Raw genomic sequence first — 19,381 nt, 5'->3', positions numbered from 1 at the left:
TAAAGAATTACTTGGAGAACTGTTATAAATTGCTCTCTTGCCTCTCTAGTTAATTAATTTTATTTTAATTTAAAATTAATATATTAAATTTAAACTACTTTTAAAATATATAAGAATTAATAGGGCTGTTTAAATAAAGATTGGCCGGTTGCTTTTCTTAAGCAATATAGTTTGTCTTATGGATTTCTGTAGGATTTCAGCAAGAATTGGCCCAATCAATCAGTGCCAACAGAGAGAAAATGTTATTCCTAACATATCTGATGAGAGTTCGGATTGCTGAGCCCAGAAGGTGCTGTTCTCAGTGATAGTGCTGGCCTTGTGGAATGGCCTCCCACAATAGCTCCCAAGTTGAGATCAGGCTAGCCCCCAAAACTTTTAAAGATGGAGTTGTTTTGAGAAGCCTTTCCCTGATGTTATCACATCATCTTAAACATCTGTTTTTATTATTTGTATTTTTAGGTGTGGTTTATACTGTTTTTATGGAATTTTTACAGTGAATATTTTATCAGTTTTACATTCTCTGTAAGAGTCATTTGATTGCAAGATAAAAATGTGATTCTTACTTGATCCTTATTTACTTACTTACTGATAAAAAATACTTAATTAGTTAATCAATCAATCAACCAATCAATCAATCTGCTATGCTTATTGCTAGTGCTTTTAAAGGAGTATATAGAATAATTGTGATTCCCAAAACATCAAGAAAAGGTCATATGAAAAGAATTCTTGATCTGTGCCTGCCTTATCTGAAGTAAGAAGCAAATAGGTTAAAACTGCTATATGGAATTTTTGTGGAGAATTATAAACAGCTCCCATGAATCAGCTCTACATTCTCTGAACAGTTAATTGCAAAGTTGACACGAGGAATCCAGATTAAATCATCCCTGACAGATGAAAGGCACCACAGCTTTAGTAACCAAGGGATTTGTAAAATTCATGATTTCCCATATACAACAGTTTACTATTTCTGTTATTTCTTTTTTGCCATCTCATGCTGCAGAAAAACCATACATATATTCTTATTATTTTCCAGCTGGTTAGTTCATGGGAAATAAATGTATAATCAATAGCAGTCCTATTTGTTGGATTCATTGATGTTTTCTGCATTCAGTAGGATCCAAAGACGCAGCCTTGGCTAACTGAAGTTAAGCATATGATAATCCTTCAGCATTAAGTGTTTGTACTAAAAGCATATTAAAATAGAGTCTGTTGTAAAAAACATATGTTGAAGTACAAAATTTCTGTGTTGAATTTTCATAGTTAAACCACAATTCCTTAGCACCAGAGTTTTTGAAGATTATGACTTACAGAAGCTGGTGGATTATATTGACTGGAAACCATTTTTTGATGTCTGGCAGCTGAGAGGCAGATATCCCAACCGGGGATTCCCTAAAATCTTCAATGATAAAGTAGTGGGTGAGTAAGCACAATAGCATTTTCTCTAATGGAGGATGTAAAAACTAGGTTAATTTTATTTAAAATGCTTGTAGTTGTGTAAACATGCAAAGGAATTAGTGATGCAGATGAGATGCAAATAGATTTATCATCCATAAAACAATTATGTAACTGGTAAATTCATGATGTCTTTATCTTGGCATACAGTGAACACAACTAATTCCATTAATCCAACTTTCGTTTTTGAAAGGCTTTTGATTAGCCATTCATTAAATCATTTTCTTCTGCCATGGCAAGATATTATTTTGGGCCACCTGTAATCAGTGTGTGGATAGAGAAGATTTACAAGATTGTTTATATTTTCCTAATTTAATAAGAGAAAATTGTATGTTTAGATACTATCACTAGGGAATGTGCAAACATTCATATACTTTTTATGAAATACTTATTTTCATCCAAATGCCTGCAGTAAATCTCACAGTAAAACTGTTGATAGCAATTGAGCCATTGAACAGATGTGATAAGAAAAACAAAGTCAGTGATTTTAAGGTTGCAGGTAAAAAAAAAAAAAATCCAAACTTTGATTACTTTTTTTAAAAATTCTGTGAGTTTATTTTAAATTTTGATGACTCGGCTGACACATCATGGTAAACCATAATATGATTTGTTTAGATTTAGTTTGTATTATGTGTGAACCCAACCATTGTAGTTTATTCAAAATGATTTATCTAGCCATTCTTACCATTTTTTCTCCTTTTTTAGGAGAAGAGGCAAAAAAAGTTTACAATGAAGCTCAAAACCTGCTGGAAAGTTTGATTACAGAAAATAAGCTTAAAGCCAAAGGTCTGATTGGGTTTTGGCCAGCTCGAAGCATTAAAGATGACATTTACTTATATGATACAGAAGAGGAGCTACAAAATGTGGAACCAATAGCTAAGTTCTGTGGTTTACGACAACAGGTGTGGCTTGATGATATTCTATTCAAATGAAATGTTACTTTTTTTCAGATTGTGAGCTTGAACTAATCTTTTACGCATATCCTAATTATGATTTGTGATTATGTAGACAAGAGAAAGCAAGTTGGGATCCACAGATGTTTTGTAGAAAATTCCTAAATCCCAGCCTCTAGAATGGTTTGTCAAGAAGTATAAAATAGAAATATTTGGAGCGGATAAGATTGGTTGCCTCTGAGAGTCACAAACTACACACTCATTTTTTATTGTTTTATTTAAAGCATGCCTGCCTGACTGTTTCCTTGCATCTTTGAGATGTGAAAACCTCACTTTTAATGTATTTTACCAACTTTAAAGCATTGTTTTTAATCTGAAAAACACATACAATTTTGCAGCTAAAGAACTTGCAAATATAACCTATTATGCAGCCACTGTATCTTAAGTCAAATGATCTGTCTTTTCCTCTATATCTCCATAAAAGTCTTTGCCACTATATTAAACCTGCTTGTTTGAGATATAATAATGGAACCTCCTACCTTGTCTTTAAAATCAGTTAAAAATGTAAGAGTTATATAAGAAGCTAAAGAAAAGATGATTGCATTTATGTAATAAACCTTCACAGTATGTGTGTATGTGTGTGTAATGTGGAGATAATTGTCTTTAAAAGTTAGCATCATAATGATGTATGCTGTAAGCTTATGAAAAAGTATAACAGTAGATTAAAACAATGACATTTCACAAAGAAGGGAACTGTAGTACTTGGATTTTGGATCCTTATTGGAAATGCTGCACAAAAAACTTGGAAAATGAATCTCTGGAGATTCTAAATATATTTACATTTTTGAAAGATAATCTCCAACACATCCAATGAGGTGACCTCACCTCACTTTCTGAGCAATTGGTTCTTATGTAGAATTATTCTTATTGCAAGGATATTTTTTTAATGTTCTGACAGAATCTGCCTTGCTGTAATACAAGCCCATTATTTTATGTCTTGTACAATAAGAAACATGTCTTCACTATTCCTATGACATTCAGGAATTTGAAGATTGTTATGCTTTTAGTATATTTCCAATCTCTGCAAAATCTCTTCACTGGGGTTATTTTTTAGTCCATGACCATCCTTGTTCCGTAGTCTGAATCCTCCTTAAAATTGTGCCTTCCTGAATCAGATACTGTAATCAAGGTGGGGTCTAACCAATATGAAATTGAACTTTCTGTACCTGAAATTACATTTGCCATGCAGATATGTCACTGACTTAGTTTGGAATTAATATGAATAGCATGAAAGGAAAACATTGTGATTATTAGTGCCTTCCCTCTCCCATAAATGTCTACCTATTACTATAGATTGGGAGAATCACTGTGTATCTTGTTGTCCTGTATTATAGTTAGGTCTTTTATATTTAACATTTTGCCCAATTTATCATTGTAGGTTGAAAAAGACTCTGGTTCCACAGATCCCTATTATTGCCTGTCTGATTTTATATCCCCCCTGGACTCTGGTGTTTCTGACTATTTGGGGTTCTTTGCCGTGGCATGCTTTGGAGTAGATGAGCTATGTAAAGAATATGAAAAACAGTCAGATGACTATAGTATTATAATGGTGAAAGCACTAGCAGATCGGTTAGCAGAGGTAATATATTGTAGTTTTGTTTTTTACATGATTCTACTTATTTTAATTCATGTATTGGAAGGGAGGGGGGAAGGGAAGGGAAGGAAGGACCAAGCTGCTTTTTTTGGAAGTAGAAGACTATTATCTGTATAGCAAATGTATTGTGATAACTTACATAATGTTTTATCCAATGATGTCATTTACGATAGAGGTCTTATTGATTCTTTGAAAACCTCCATCAGCAAATGAAAGAATGAATCAATTTTTATTGTTTATTTTTTCCTGTATTCACCAAATCTGCTTCAGAGGGGAAGGGAATCCTGTAGATCATAAGCAGGAGGCATGGGAATCTGAAATAAATATTTTGCTTTTATGGGTGCAAGTGTGGGAAATCAATGGATCAATTAAAATGTCCTTCTAGCACAGCAATGAACTTAGAGTAAATGCAGAGATATTTGGCAATGACAAACAGGCAATGACAAACAATTTTTACCAAAAATACCAAGAAAACTGCTTAGATTTCTCTGAGTAATCACCAAGAGTCTGTGTAGTCACCAGGAGGACTGAGTTGAAAGCATCACACAGTAATAAATTAGGTACTTGGACAAAGCATCATTAAAGTTAGACTTGCTTTTGTTTATTTTTTAGGCATTTGCAGAAGAACTTCATGAACGAGTTCGGAAAGAATTCTGGGCTTATTGTAAAAATGAACAGTTGGAATTTTCAGATTTGCGTAAGATAAGATATGATGGCATTCGCCCAGCACCTGGTTACCCATGTCAACCTGACCACACAGAAAAAATCACTATGTGGAGACTTGCGAATATTGAGGAAGCTACAGGTATCTTTCAAAGTTTGGTTAGGAAGTTCTGTTTTAAAATGTTTTTTTTTTTGTTTTTTCATACCTGTTCTGCATTTTGAAATTGGTGAGGAGATATTATAAATGCTCTTTTTCATTTTTATTGTCTTCCTTTTATGACTGAGATGTTTATAACGATGAGAGGATCCCCATTATGTTCACCTCCTCTTCAGATTTCCTGAATAAATTGTGCAGGTGGGAGAGAATATGGCCAGGATTGCATGCATGTCCCACCCTCTGTTGACTATTAAATAATCATCTGTTTTTAGTGTATACTTGAAGAAGGCTCCTTCTTTTTCACAAAATCACATTCAGTGTGTAGATAATTTGCTAACTGATTGCCCAGCTATAAAATTATAATGGGTGATTTGGACTGGGTTTGGCAGGAAATTGAGCTCCCAAAGAGTTTTTCTCCGATATGAGTCAGAGATTCTGCAATTTGGCAATTTTTAAAATCAAAATAGAACCTATCTTCCAAAAGAGCCAACACAATTCCTTTCCTTTGATTCTTACAGGTATTCAGTTAACCGAATCCCTAGCAATGTTCCCTGCCTCAGCAGTATCTGGTCTCTACTTTTCCAATCCGGCTTCTAGGTATTTTGCTGTTGGGAAAATATTGAAAGATCAGGTAAGGCCTTCTTGCTGTTACAGAAATTGCATTAAAAGGAGAGAGCTGGAAATGGGAATCATATACAGAAACATGCTAGTTTTGATAACATATCCTTTAGACCAGGTGTCTCCAACCTTGGCAACTTTAAGCCTGGAGGACTTCAACTCCCAGAATTCCCCAGCCAGCAAAACTGGGGAGGGAGATAAAGGGACAGAGAGAGAGAGAGAGAGAGGGAGGGAGGGAGAGAAAGAAAGAGGGGGAGAGAAGGGGGAGGGAGGGAGGGAAAGAAAGGGACAGAGTGAGAGAGGGAGGGAGGGAGAGAAAGTGAGAGGAAGATAAAGAGAGGGAGAGAGAGAAAGCTGCCTGGGAAATTCTGGGAGTTGAAGTCCTTCAGGCTTCAAGTTGCCAAGGTTGGAGACCCCTGCTTTAGACCAAGGATCCCCAGCCCCAGTCCCTGGCCGAATGCAAGCACACAAAACTGCATTTGCACAAGCAGTGTGCACACGAAGCCATCTTTTTTCCAACACCACTGCTGCTGCCACTGGCAGTCTCCAGAGCCAGAAAGGTTGGGGACCACTGCTTTAGATTATTCAATATGGTATTTGAGCTCTAAATAATTTATTTTGAGTGCATTAACAGTACCAATAATTCCTGTTAAATATTATAAACCGAAGAAATGGCGACATGGTTTAGAAACCTGTAGTTAAATACCATGTTATATTGCAAACATGGAAGTTGATTATTGATGATATTAGCAGAGAATTACTAATGTGTTATTTGGATTTAGTATTTTTGAAATCTTAATCTTGATTAAGTTATTTTAGATGCAGTAAGTGTTAGTATTGCTCACTAACAAGGGTTAGTATTGTCATACCAAACATAATTAAAAGTTTTGGAAGTTTATATATTTTTTAATCTGAGGATTTAAACATAGCTCTGTGACTATGAATGAATGCCACCTTCAATTGTACCACCTCTTACTATATTTGACAGCACAGTATCAGCAGTAGAGTTCTTCAAGTTTTTGGGTTCTGTAATCTCCCAGGACTTGAAATGGACACTTAATGTTAGAACCGCCATTAAAAAGACACAACAAATAATGTTTTTTCTGTGTCAATTCAGAAAGTATAGACTGCCCCAGAAGCTGTTAATACAGCTTTAAAAAGGAATTATTGAGTCTGTCATTTGAGCTTCTTTGACTTGTTTGGTAAAGCAACCAAACAGGACAGTTACAGACTTGAATGGTTAGTTAAAACTGCAGAAAGAACAACTGCATCCAGTTTCCCTTCCATTGAAGACCTGTATATTGTGTGGGTAAGAAGGAGGGCTGAGAAGATATCTACAGACCCCTCACATCCTGGACATAAACTGTTTAAATTCCTCCCCTCAGGACACTGCTATAGGGCATTGCATGCCAAAACAACTAGGCATAGGGACAATTTTTTCCCTTGTGCCATCATGCGGCTGAACACCTAATCCTCACAGTGCTGTCTAGTGTCTATATATATTTACCCATATAGTATGGCTGTAGTATTATTATTTATTCTTATTATCTTCTTTACTGTGCCCTCTTCTTGGGATGATGATGATGATGATGATGATGATGATGATGATGATGATTCTATTGCTTTGTTCACTGAGAACTTCTGCACTGGAGACAAACTCCTTGTGTGTCTAATCACACTTAACCAAATAAAGTATTCAATTCAATTCATTTTGAAAGAATAAGATTCAGAAGAGAAGAGAACAATAAACTACCCTTCCAAATGTATCACAAAAACTTCTATACTGATCAAGTACACAACTATTACACAACAGAATATAACAATCCAATAGCACAGAAAATAAGCTATGTAAAATCTCTCAGTCAGAAGACACAATGAAAATTCTTTAATTTCACAATAAGCTAACAAATTCAACAATGTCATTTGGGAAACTGTAGAGATTGTAGACCAAAAGTGCTAGAGAATTCCTACAGGCAGGTCAGTCTGATGAATTGGTCATTAGCAGGCATGTTGGAAGAAGCTCCGTCTACAAACCATTCAAGAAAGGAAGGAAGCAAAGATCATGGAAAGAGGCAAACAGTCCTGAACACACCCTTCTGCATCACATATTGCAATCAAGCAATATAGCAATAGCATGTAGATTTATATACCTCTTCATAGTGCTTTTACAGACCTCTCTAAGCGGTTTGCCCCCCCCCAACAATCTGGGTCCTCATTTTACCCACCTCGGAAGGATGGAAGGCTGAATCAACCTTGAGCTGGTGAGATTTGAACTGCCGAACTACAGCTAGCTGTCAGCTGAAGTAGCCTGCAGTACTGCACTCTAACCACTGCGCCAACTTGGCTCAATATGTCACTCAAAAAGTAATCAAGGGAGAAACAATAGCCCAATGATAGAACAAGTTACTGCATATAAACAGCTAGCAAAGTGCAGTCCCTCATGCAACCATGATGTTGCTTAATTTGGTAATGACATGTCTGCAAAAGAGAAGCAAGCTCAGACAACACCAAGAGACAGACAGACAGACAGACAGACAGACAGACAGACAGACAGACAGACGCTAAAGGTGGTACAGTAAGTTGTTTAAGGGGGGATTAGTTTTTCACACTGACTCAGTGCACATTGAATGTCTATATTCATGAAATAAATAAAAGCATAAATTGTTCACTTAGATTCTGCTTATATATCATGGAACCTCCAAGAAACTGTTATAACATTAAATGCCAAAGATAACTGAAAAGTCTGAAGGGGTGCTTTTTCATAGAATTGTAGCAAAATATTTTCTATTCAGAAAAAAAATATGAAATCTAGTTTTCCAGGTATTTTTATTACTGTAAGATCTTAAAGTTAAAATGCTAATTAGTCATCCTCTTGTTTGTTCTATAGGTTGAAGACTATGCCTTAAGAAAAAATATGCCTGTGGCAGAAGTTGAAAAATGGCTTGCACCTATTCTTGGATATGATTCAGAGTAACAAAAAGGGGATTGATTGTTTGGTTGGTAATCAGCTTATATCCATAACAGAAAACATTCATAAGCAGAATAGGGAGGGGATTTGTGTCTGTGTTGGGAGGCAGTATTGCTTCTCCATCTCATACTGTCTAGCAGAGTCCATCAAACTTGTTGAACAAATGTGGGAGAAAACTGCTCTTCCTAATTTTCTGATTAATTTTAAACAAACAAGAAACAGCTGTTCTGTGGGTAATTCTTCAAATGATTATTCAGTGTAGCTATCTGCCACGGGGAAAAAAATAATATCTAATTGTAAAATATTCTGTACACTTTTGGCTACTCTAGAAATGTCCATTTACATGCACGTTACCGTAAGCTATTTAAAATAAATATATTATTTTTTTTCTAAATTAAAGATCATTCTAATTGTATTTGGGGGTTTGATGTGTGTATATGAAATATCCTTTGCCTGGGTGTCTAAAGTTCATCTTTTTTAATGTTATGGTTTCACAAAGAAATAAAAGGCAAGATAAAAAAATCAAATACATGAATATTTCATGAAAACTAATGCAAATATTATACTTAATCTGTAATTCACTACTGATACTATAATCTGTAATTTTGTCTTCTGAGAATATAGCCATTGGGCATTGTTTAATAGCCATAAGAAAAAGCTCAGCAACTATTTGCACTGATATGTCCCTCTATTTGGGAGCCTTACTGATATTTAATATAATTGTATGTCTATTTAATAGGTGGTGCCTCTTCTTTCATTTGGAAGAGATGCTTCAGAATGACTTGGGCTATGAATGCAACACTTTTCTGCAATTCATGGCAGTCACCTCTTTTCAGAAATATGATCAGAGAAAAAAGACCTTGCTTTAATGAGATGTATATCAGTTGCCTTTGTGGTGCCCATGTTTTCTGAAATATTTTTTCCCAATTGAATCCCTCAAGCATTGCATAGCTTTAATATTTAATAGCAAATTGGTTCAGAAATTAAAAGGAATGTGAGAGATTAGTAAGTGCCTTGATTCTTAATTCCTTCTTAATATACTGGGATATATGTCTGAATAGTAAAGGAATATGGGGAAAAGGGCCCACGATAGTGTTACCTCCTAGCTTCAGGAGAATATGGCATACATTCACATAAACTGTTCTAAATGTTACTGAGTTCATATTTGCATATAAGCCTAAGAATATTCTTCAGGTTTCTCCACTTAAGTTATGGTGATTGGAGTTTACAGGATGCCCTCTTGTCATTCCTGTGTTCACGCCTTTTTTCTAAATAACTGATTGCTTATCGATTATTATAATCAATTGTTCATAATAGCTCATTATTTACTCTTGTAAGCACTGGAAAAATCATGTTCTTTTTGGAAGTTTTATAATATCTGTTTGTAATTATACTCACAGGTGGCTAAGCCTTCTGTTCTGTTACTACAGAAATGTGCTCTGTTATTTCTGTGTTGTGTTACATACCAAGAGCTGCCAAAACATTAGATTGCAGATCTTTAGATTTTTACATGAACAGTACCTTATGCCACTGCCATAAGGAGGTCAGTTTCTTGAAATCTCTATTTTCTTTTGCCATCAAATTGTCTTTTTGCAGGCCTCTGTGATATGTGGATTCTTCATTAGTACTACATGTATTCTGGTATCGATAGAGGACTTAAATTAGTACTGCTAATAATTTCACAATAGGTTTTCATATATTTTATTTTCCCATTTTAATATGAGGAAAATGTTTATTAATGATAGACTGCAATTCATTTGTAGACTTCGATAGACACTCTCTAGGGCCTTGATAAAACCAAATTAGATTTCAGTCTTAATGAAACAGAAGTATTCATTTAGACAAGAGAAAAGTCTCACATTCTGTAGATCTCAAACAATGAGGTTTATGAATAGATGTAAACTGGGAAGTTTTGAAAAGTCAAGTCCCCCTCAAGAAAAACGCCTGCTGAAATATCACTAATAGTTCCTGTAACACTTTCATCTTATGTAGACACATGCTCCAAATTTTGAGTAAATGAACCATCTGGAAGCCATGTATACTGTTAATTTTCTTCTTTAGATTACCATCTGAAAGGAATGGAAGTCAACTAGCAGCCTGCATCCCTTCTCTGTGACAGCCAGGTCACAACTTCCTACCATATCTTTCCTTCTCCTCCAACCCACTTACCATTATTAATATTTATTCCTAATGGTCCATTCCCAAGTGTGTCATGTGAATCCTGATTGGTGTTACACAGGCAAGAGTTTCTTGGTTTGCAAGGCAGTACCTAGAGATCTTAGCCACTGTTTATCATTGAAAGACTATTATTCATACAGATTTTATATTACATGTTTTGATATCTCTGTGTCAAATTATGATTAGCCCAACAGACCTCTCACCAGATTTAATAATTCTAATGCCCTGTTTCCCCTAAAATAAGACATCCCCTGATAATAAGCCCAACCAGGCTTTTAAGCACATGCGCTAAACCCCCCCCCCAAAATAAGCCCTCCCCGAAATTATTTAAACGTATGCCGGTCCTCACCATTTCCTCGGGTTAGGGAGACAGATCTGGAAATCAGGTAAGACGGCAAGAGGAGCCCCATCTTGCTCCATGCGCCCCAAAGTAATAAGACATCCCTGAAAATAAGGCCAAGCACTTATTTTGGGGTTCAAAAAAATATAAGGGTTTTATTTTCAGCTAAACATGGTATTCTTTATGCTCCAACCACTGGGCTTGTGGAGGATTTATCAGCATCAAATTTCAAATAAAACCTCTTACTAAAGTATGGTTCTTTGGGATTGTTTTGTTAACTTCTTTGGCATCGTGTATACCTTATTAATATCAGCAAGTGTTCACTGTATAGTAGATGCATAAGTTATTTTGAACTCTGGCGGTTGCATGAATGACTTTATTATTTTGCTGTTTGTTTTGTTTCTGCAAAAAACAAACAGATGGGGTAAGTGCCTCAGCACACAAGCTCTCTGCTAGATGTTAAAATCAAATTCCTAAACTTCCCTCCTTATATCTATCTGGGGTGGAGTAAAGAGGGCAGATTTTTTGCAGGAAGGCTGGCACATTTTTCCACCACTTTTTTTCCTAGTTTTTCAAGGATTGCAGAAAACTTGTGATTTGTGGCACGAGACTGTCACAGAGCGAGGAAAACCAAACATTATTTAAAACCTTTTTCTTTTCAATTTTTAAAGGGAAGATTGGCTCAGTAGTTAAAAATAGATGTGCTAAAACTTGCAGACACTTAAAGCATCTATTTTTAACCCTCAAGTGCAAAAAAAAAAGGTAATCAGTCTCTTTGCCACCTACTTTCTAAATTTTCTTTGGAGGGGGCAGAGAAAAATAAATTGAATGCTTGGGGCCTTGCATTTTTCTTTATAGCAAACCCCATTCCATTAAATAAAGTGCATTTTTAAAAAAGGAAATAGGATCTCTCTTTACCTTAGAAGTACAGGGAAGCCTTGTTGTAAATAAGATGTCTGAGGCTTTCTTTCTAGCAATCTAACTGTCAAGGTACCAAGATGCTGGGTTTTCTTTGCTATCCTTGTTGCCTCTCGTTTTTTAAAAACCCTTTGTTTGTGTAATTGCAGAGCTTTATCCTTAGTTGTTCTTAATCACTAGTTTTTTTCTTTCTGGTTGTGATGGACCTCTTTCCTTAAGTAGTGCTTTTGTGAGATACTGCAAAGTTTATGTACCTGACTCTTATCCAACAGTTCAAATTAGATTCTCCAACTATCTTCCTTAGTATTCCTGATTATCCTATTATTTGGCTACTATTGCAGGGCTCTTCTCTTGAGGACTTTCATGATCCCCCATTTTCACATATTAACAGTACATTTCTGAATACATTATGCCATTAAATTGGATTTACGGGTGACTTGTTCAAATCTCTGTGATGGCCTATCAAGAAAAAACGAAATGAGAATTCCATGTGAGCTTCATTGGAAATATACAAATACACACACACTCTAATGCAATTTGAAAAGCTGTAGATAAGAGTGGTATATTTTTAAATGACTAAAAACTCAATTTAAATCCTTTCTGTGTCATGAAACTCACTGAATATCATAAAAAGAATTGCTGTCTCTCAGCCTAACCTAGCTGAGAGACTAATCCATGTACATTATTCATGAAAAAGAGTGAAATGCATGGGATAAAATTACGTTTCAGCACAACCAAAATCAGGATTAAAAATATGCTACCCTTACCAATGCTACTTTACAGTAATTGGTTCTTTTAACCCAAATTGAAGTTAGCTTGATTTGATGAATTTCCCTCTGGCAAGAAGGATTTTCATAATTGTAGAGCATTCAGAAGGTTTAATAAAACTAGAAGGAATAAATTCCCAGGGAGTTGACATGGTGGAAACTGTTCCTGGTTATCAGTGAAGCATGAAACATAACACAACTGGTCTTTTAAAATCTCTAAATGCTGTTGTGTGGAGAAGGGAAGAAAGGGGAAAAAATATTATTGGCTTCAAACACCATTGAAAGTTAGCAATTTGTTGCAGAATTCCAGTGAAACAATCCTGGGCAGTTTGGAGCATAAGAAAATTGGAGCTGGGAGGATAATGGGGAGACTTATGGAAACCTTAATTCAGAGTCTATTCAGTCAAACAACTAGCAATAGCACCCACAAATGCCAGCCGCACTTAATCAAATACGGATGTATTCATTTCTAAAAATAAAATAATAAAAAGTATCATCTAGTTTTCTTCTAACAATACTTTAACATTTTTGTGGTTTAATTGTGTAAGACTCAAGTGTGTATAAATGTATATTTTAAAATTACTATGTAGCATAAAATGGCACCTGGTGTTATTTTTCTGTTAATGGCTTAGTTAGTATATCCTTCTCAAGTCTTTGAAAGAAAGATTAAGAACAAATAATATTGCTAAACCTTAGCACTGTTATTGATCTGCCTTGTAGCCTGATGGATGAAAGTACGTGAGTCTCAGACTCTGCTCATGACAAGTATTAAATATATATGGAGTTGGGTTTTTGGAACACCGTTGAAACAGCAGCACTTTAACTACTTTCTCTCAATAGAAATTGAGTGAATTCTAAGGAAAACCAACCAGCAATTAGAATTTTCCAATTTCTGCTTTGCATTTTTTGCATACTTCGTTAATACATGTATCATTCACTAGGGAAAATCCATGCCTAGTACTACTAAACTATGCATTATTGCACCCATTAGTAATCTGGAATAACCTTTTTATTTTGCTAGAGCTATGTATTACATGAACAAGTCCATAGTTGTACCTCCTCTTTATAAAATGTTGCTGGAACCAAGTGGGTTCTAGAAAAAAATATGGCTGAATGGATGTGAATTTTTTTCCACCTCCTTCCCTGAAATCGAAGTTAAGAGTGAGGGAAAGGCAGTGATAATAATGTTAACTTGTATTTCATTTCTAATAACAGGAAGAAGTGTTCTACTTTGTAGAAGGGAATGTTGTGTTGTATTCAAATGTTTTCTTTCAAATTAATAAATAGACCTGTGTTCAAAGACCAGTATTCCATAATCTCTTGTAGTTTAAGTGTATTGTGTGTACAACTCCTGGAAACTATACTTAGCAAGTCTAGTTGGGTGATGGGAGTTGTAGTTTCAACATGCTTCTAACCACAGATTTAGAAAGCGAATACAGGGGATGCTATTATTTAAGTTTCTTTTACATATAAATGTCATTGATTATCCATATGGTAGATTTATCCTACAACATAATTCTCTATTAACACCTGGAATGAGTTTTAGAAAATGTAATTTTAAAAATGTACCTTGTCTCACTAATTCTGAAACACACACAAGTATTTCAACATGCTGTTTTTGTCTGTGAAGTCAGAACATTAACATTCTAGCTCCAGGCTAACTTGTATCTTATGTTCCCCTTTGCCTTGAAAAAGCCACTCAGCTTTGCAGACTATTTTCCCTAGCTGTTTCTCCACTAGACTAATCAAACTTTGTCCATTGCTATTTAGTTCAGACCCCACTATTCTCCATCAGTGTTTGTCTTTTCCCTTAATAACTAGCAAATCTATACTGCTATGATTTATATATAATAAAAGTGTCAACAGGGGATGGTGATTTAAAATGAGGTGGTTTTGAAATGTTTAAATGTTATGTAGTATGGTAGTAGTGCAATTATTTGAAGACTACTGACATTCTACTTAGCAATTTCTATCTGCCAAGTTATCACAGCATATTTTTATGTGCAGTTAACTTGTCATACATTTCCTCCCATTAAAGGCTTCTCTGTTCATTACTTTGCTCTCTTGTACTGTGCTGGACATTTTAAAATGTTCCTCACCACAAGAACATGGGGGTCGGTGAACAATTTTAACTCAAATTTCTCTCCTGCAACCCACAAACTCACTCCCATTGTTCTTTTGGAGGATCTCCCACTTTCCCAAATCAGATACTGTAGATCCCGAATATCTCAGAGGGGAAGAGAAATCAAATGATAATACCTGGCTTTTATCCAGAGGAATATTCCATTCTACTATTTCTAACTGGTTGTTACATTGCTGTGCTATTTTATTTATATTAAGGTGACTAGACAGCCTTACATTTTAAAACTCTCTAGAGGCTGAAGCCATAGAGAAAATCAGATGTCAACACACATTAATAAGTATATAATTAGTTCCAATTAACACATCTACTGACTGTAACATACATTTCATGCACAATTAGTATCTGTGAACATGAAACTAAAATGCATTTCTATTTTTCATACTGTTTTGGCTCTTAGCCTTGTTTAAAAGCTTGTATCCAAGTTATCTGTGTATGAAAGTAGTACAAAAATGGTAGTGTGGAGCGCTGATAACTGTATGGAATGATACTATATGGAAATCAGTGGCATCAGAAAGTCTGTTAACTGCATTCTGGATTTTAATGGAAATTGAAATGGTGAGTTTATACCTATGAATTTGTAAGTTGTAATACATGCTTATACTATATGCATGAATCAAGATATGTTTTTCAATAAAGCTGAATTATTTCACATTATACATCCCTTGATTTAACCCAATGAAATATCCATTGGATATTAAGTGCAGCCAAATGCAGTAGAAAGTGGCAGAGATCAGGTCTTGGTCACCAAAGTAACTGTGACCACTACAGTATGCTGAATCCAATGGCACCTACACCCATAAGGCACTTACATGCAGAGCAGAAGCTACAAGAAAGTTAGCTAAAGTCAACGTGTGCTGATTAAAGGTCATGTTCTATACTTGTAATCTTAAATTCTGATTTGGAAAGACCTCCAGGGAAACCAATAAACAATTTAAAAAAATCAATTATCAAATTAAACTCAGGATGTTCATCACTATAAACACAATAATCAGTGGAAGTGGAAGATGATTGCTAAGGCCAGGAGAATTCAAAATGAGAATATAATTACCTTTCAATAGGCCTCCCTAGTCAGTGTAAGGTTAGTGACAAAATTAGGTGGGTCTTTCTAAGGACATTTCAAAATTGCATAATGCGTCTAAAAAAAGTCCACTTGATTTTCATGTAAGAGCAAGAAAATGTTTAAAAATTTTTCCAATATGATCTACATTTCTGGGAAGATACAAAACCATTCAGGCTTTTAAAATCTAAAGTAGCACTATAATTTGGCCTAGAAATACAAGTTAGAAGTAAATGACTATGAGAAGCAATATGTCCTTTTGCTGTTTTTGAAATAATTTTCTAAAATCTTTTAAAAAGGAGATGCACTGTTTCTGATTCCTACATACAGTGGTAATGGGTATGTCCAAACAGATCATGATCCAACAGCACTAAGGAAACAGTGTGTTCATGGATGATATCCATGTCAACAGTATATTCCAGCATGCCATAAATGAGGTTATGATGAAACATGAATATTTAAAAAACTGATTGTGCTAATATAAAAAATACTGTTTTTTCATGCAGCAAATTTGGATTGGATAGATAGTACAATTCATGTCTTATTTCCTTTTCTTGGTTTTTTTTAAAAATATATCTGCTATATTTCTTGTACTGTGCACAAAACCAGGAATAATTGACCAAGAAGACAACTCTTATTAATCAGGATGATTTGTTTTCCACTGAGTTGCAAACCAAATTCTATTCAGGCTGATTGTCTGAAATATCTTAATTTCATTTGCATTTGAGATAACTAATACCAGTATCACTTGGAAGAAGTGGGAAAATCTGATTTGGTTGACATGGTAATTAGTGAGTTTATATAATCTCTATCAATCAGTTTCTTTTTCCTGTGTGAGATATAATCCTTACTGATATTTTTTACAAGTTATTGCATAATCCCAGAAGTTGTCCTTTTCAACACTGTATGACAAGATTTCAGAAATAAGTATAGTGTCATTTCTGCCCTGAGTAAAAAGCAGATTATGTAACAGAATTAATACTAATTAATGCCTTGTAGTCTTGCAGTTCTTAGCAGGATAAGAAAAAGAATGCCATCTTTTGCTTAACAGCAAAAGACCAGCATATGCACTTAAAAGCTTCTGGTTGGGTAGAATTTACATAACTGTATCTATTAGGCATGGACAGTAATATCTGCATAAATCTCAAAGAAATAAGCAAGCATTCCCCAAAAAAAGATTAAAAATGCTTGCTTAGTGTGCTATTAATATTGCTGGCTCAAGGTCTAAACATATAGGATATAGATAACCCAATCAATAATAGATATTGATTGCATCCAGCTTTTTATTGAAAATGTTTAGGATTGCATTATTAGTTGTTTAAAGCAGTGGTCCCCAACCTTTTTATCGCCGCGGACCAATCAGCCTTTGATAATTTTACCGTGGCCCGCTGAGCGCGCGCAGGGGTGGGGGCTTTGGGCCACACGTCCGTACCTGCGCGGGGCTCTCTTCCCTGGAGCCTTTGCGCACGGCCCAGGAGCTTTTGCGCACGGCCCAGGAGCCTTTGCGCTGCAGCGTTCATGTCCCCCGGCCGCTGCGCGGCCCGGTGCCAGGTACTCCACGGCCCGGCACCGGTCCGCGGACCGGGGGTTGGGGACCACTGGTTTAAAGGATGGGCTTGATTTTAAATTTATATTCTGGTTATTTCATTAATGTGGAAAAATTTATATTATAAAAATTAATGTATACTTACGTGTTTATAATTGTAAATATTTAGAAGAAAATTAGGAGTAAATGGTCATGAATATTAAAATGCAATTTTGTCAAATGTCAGCACTCTTTAGGTTAAAAGATCCATTTGGACATTTATATAAATCATTACAATCTCCTGTTTACTAGCTACTGCCTTTTACAAAGCTAGGCTTACTATATTTTTTATGATGTTTCACTGTCATTTTAATAACTGGAGAAATTGTTCAATTGAGATAAGAGGGCACTGCTGGGGCGGGTGTGTGTGTGATTTTATTATATATTAATTTATTTGATTCTTTTTTATTAGTTTTATTGTTTTAAATGAGGTTTTATATTCTGTAAACTGCCTTGAGTCACCATGTGCGAATAGGCGGCGATATAAATTCAATAAATAAATAAATTGGCACTATGTAACTATGTTATCAGTATAAAATCCCTGCCATCTTACTATTTTGTTTACATTTGTTTTTTTCCCCAAATTGGACATATTTTCACATCATAGGTATGTTCACTATTCCTGTGAATTTTTGAGTTTGATAGACAAAATCTGTTACTAAGTTAATTTCTTCTCTAGATTGGTATTGCCTGTTGACATATTTTAAACTTTAAAAAAAAAATACCGAGACAGACTGGCCTTTGTAATCTTTCAAGATACTCCTTAAGTCTTTCTTGTTCCAATTCTCCAAAATATTATCTTCGCCATTCAGAGATTGATGAGATTTATTTCAGCAGTTTAATTCCAATTTCTGTTTCTTTTAGTCCATAACATCTTACGAAATATTCTGCATATAATTTACAAAGTTGATGGTATATAAAAGTAATACACTCCTTGCCTAATTTTGAATCATTTAACATCTCCATAGTACATTCTACTTGCAGCTTCAAAATCAATGAACTCTTCAAATGTAGATGACGGTGGTGGTATTTGCCCCATCATGCTGAATACCAGTATTAGAACTGAATGCATTAATAATATACATTAATGACACATTCTGATGTTAACAATATCATAAAATGTTTTACTTAAAGAAACATTGTTAAAATATATTAAAATGATACCAAACTAAACATGAGATAAAAGGTACGCTAAATTTGGGGAAAATGTTCATACAAGAAATTTACATAAACACTTAACTGAATGGTGGCCCATTTTCACACGAGATAGGCATCATCATCTGCATATGGCTGAATTGGAAAGAAATATTCCAAAATAAGTTTACTAGAAATTGTAATGCCAACACATTAGAAATCTCTATAGACTTTTAGCTATGCACTTTGGGATGAACATCCTTCGAATGGTATGGGAGTATGAATGGATTTTCAGAAAAGTTGCAGACTACAGGAACCATTTGCGCTTCAGTTTGACATGCATACAACACGGACTCATCCCCAACAACTGTGCCTGTCTTCAACAGTGAAGGGACACAGGGCAGAAAATATCCTGCAGCCAAGAAGGCTCCACACCCATTTGCACTACTCAGGTGACCCTGAGGAAACATAAACCTCCAAGTACCTCAACAACTCTCTAAAAGGGTGCAAATTACCAGCTCTGTGCAAGGAATATAAATCGGGTGAAATCTAAAATATGTTACTACCGGTTCAGTGGGCGTGGCTTGGTGGGTGGGGGTAATGTGACTGGGTGGGCGTGGCCAACTTTTTTTTTTTTTTACTTTTAAAAGCATTTTTTCTACAACCTCTTCAGGCGAAGAGGTTGCAGAGAAAAATGCTTTTAGAAGCCTCTGATGATCCCAGCTGAGCTACGCAATCATCAGAGGCTTTTTTTTTAACTTTTAAAAGCATTTTTTTGACCGAAGAGGTTGTAGAAAAAATGCTTTTAAAAGTAAAAAAACCAGCCTCTGATGATCTCGCGGCTCAGCTGGGCC

The 19,381-nt window shown here is 35.3% G+C and overlaps 1 protein-coding gene and 1 long non-coding RNA gene across 2 annotated transcripts in view; one reads left to right on the top strand and one right to left on the bottom strand.

Moving 5' to 3' along the window:
- Positions 1 to 8,909, top strand: part of MTR (5-methyltetrahydrofolate-homocysteine methyltransferase) — an 81,342-nt gene extending 72,433 nt beyond the window's left edge. The window contains exons 28-33 of the mRNA XM_070932541.1: positions 1,261 to 1,416; positions 2,158 to 2,354; positions 3,784 to 3,984; positions 4,612 to 4,804; positions 5,338 to 5,450; positions 8,325 to 8,909. Of these exons, the coding sequence (XP_070788642.1) occupies positions 1,261 to 1,416; positions 2,158 to 2,354; positions 3,784 to 3,984; positions 4,612 to 4,804; positions 5,338 to 5,450; positions 8,325 to 8,411 (947 nt within the window). The 3' untranslated portion in view covers positions 8,412 to 8,909. The remainder of the gene's footprint in view (positions 1 to 1,260; positions 1,417 to 2,157; positions 2,355 to 3,783; positions 3,985 to 4,611; positions 4,805 to 5,337; positions 5,451 to 8,324) is intronic.
- LOC139308740 (uncharacterized) overlaps positions 1 to 19,381 on the bottom strand; it is a 65,678-nt gene that overhangs the window by 27,225 nt on the left and 19,072 nt on the right. The window lies entirely within an intron of this gene.

The sequence above is a fragment of the Pituophis catenifer genome, unplaced genomic scaffold (assembly GCF_029215685.1).
Source record: "Pituophis catenifer annectens isolate HBS135680 unplaced genomic scaffold, rPitCat1.0.hap2 SCAF_1, whole genome shotgun sequence".
Classification (NCBI taxonomy): domain Eukaryota; kingdom Metazoa; phylum Chordata; class Lepidosauria; order Squamata; family Colubridae; genus Pituophis; species Pituophis catenifer.
The sequence above is the reverse complement of the archived record's forward strand: the minus strand, read 5'-3'. Positions and strand labels throughout refer to the sequence as shown.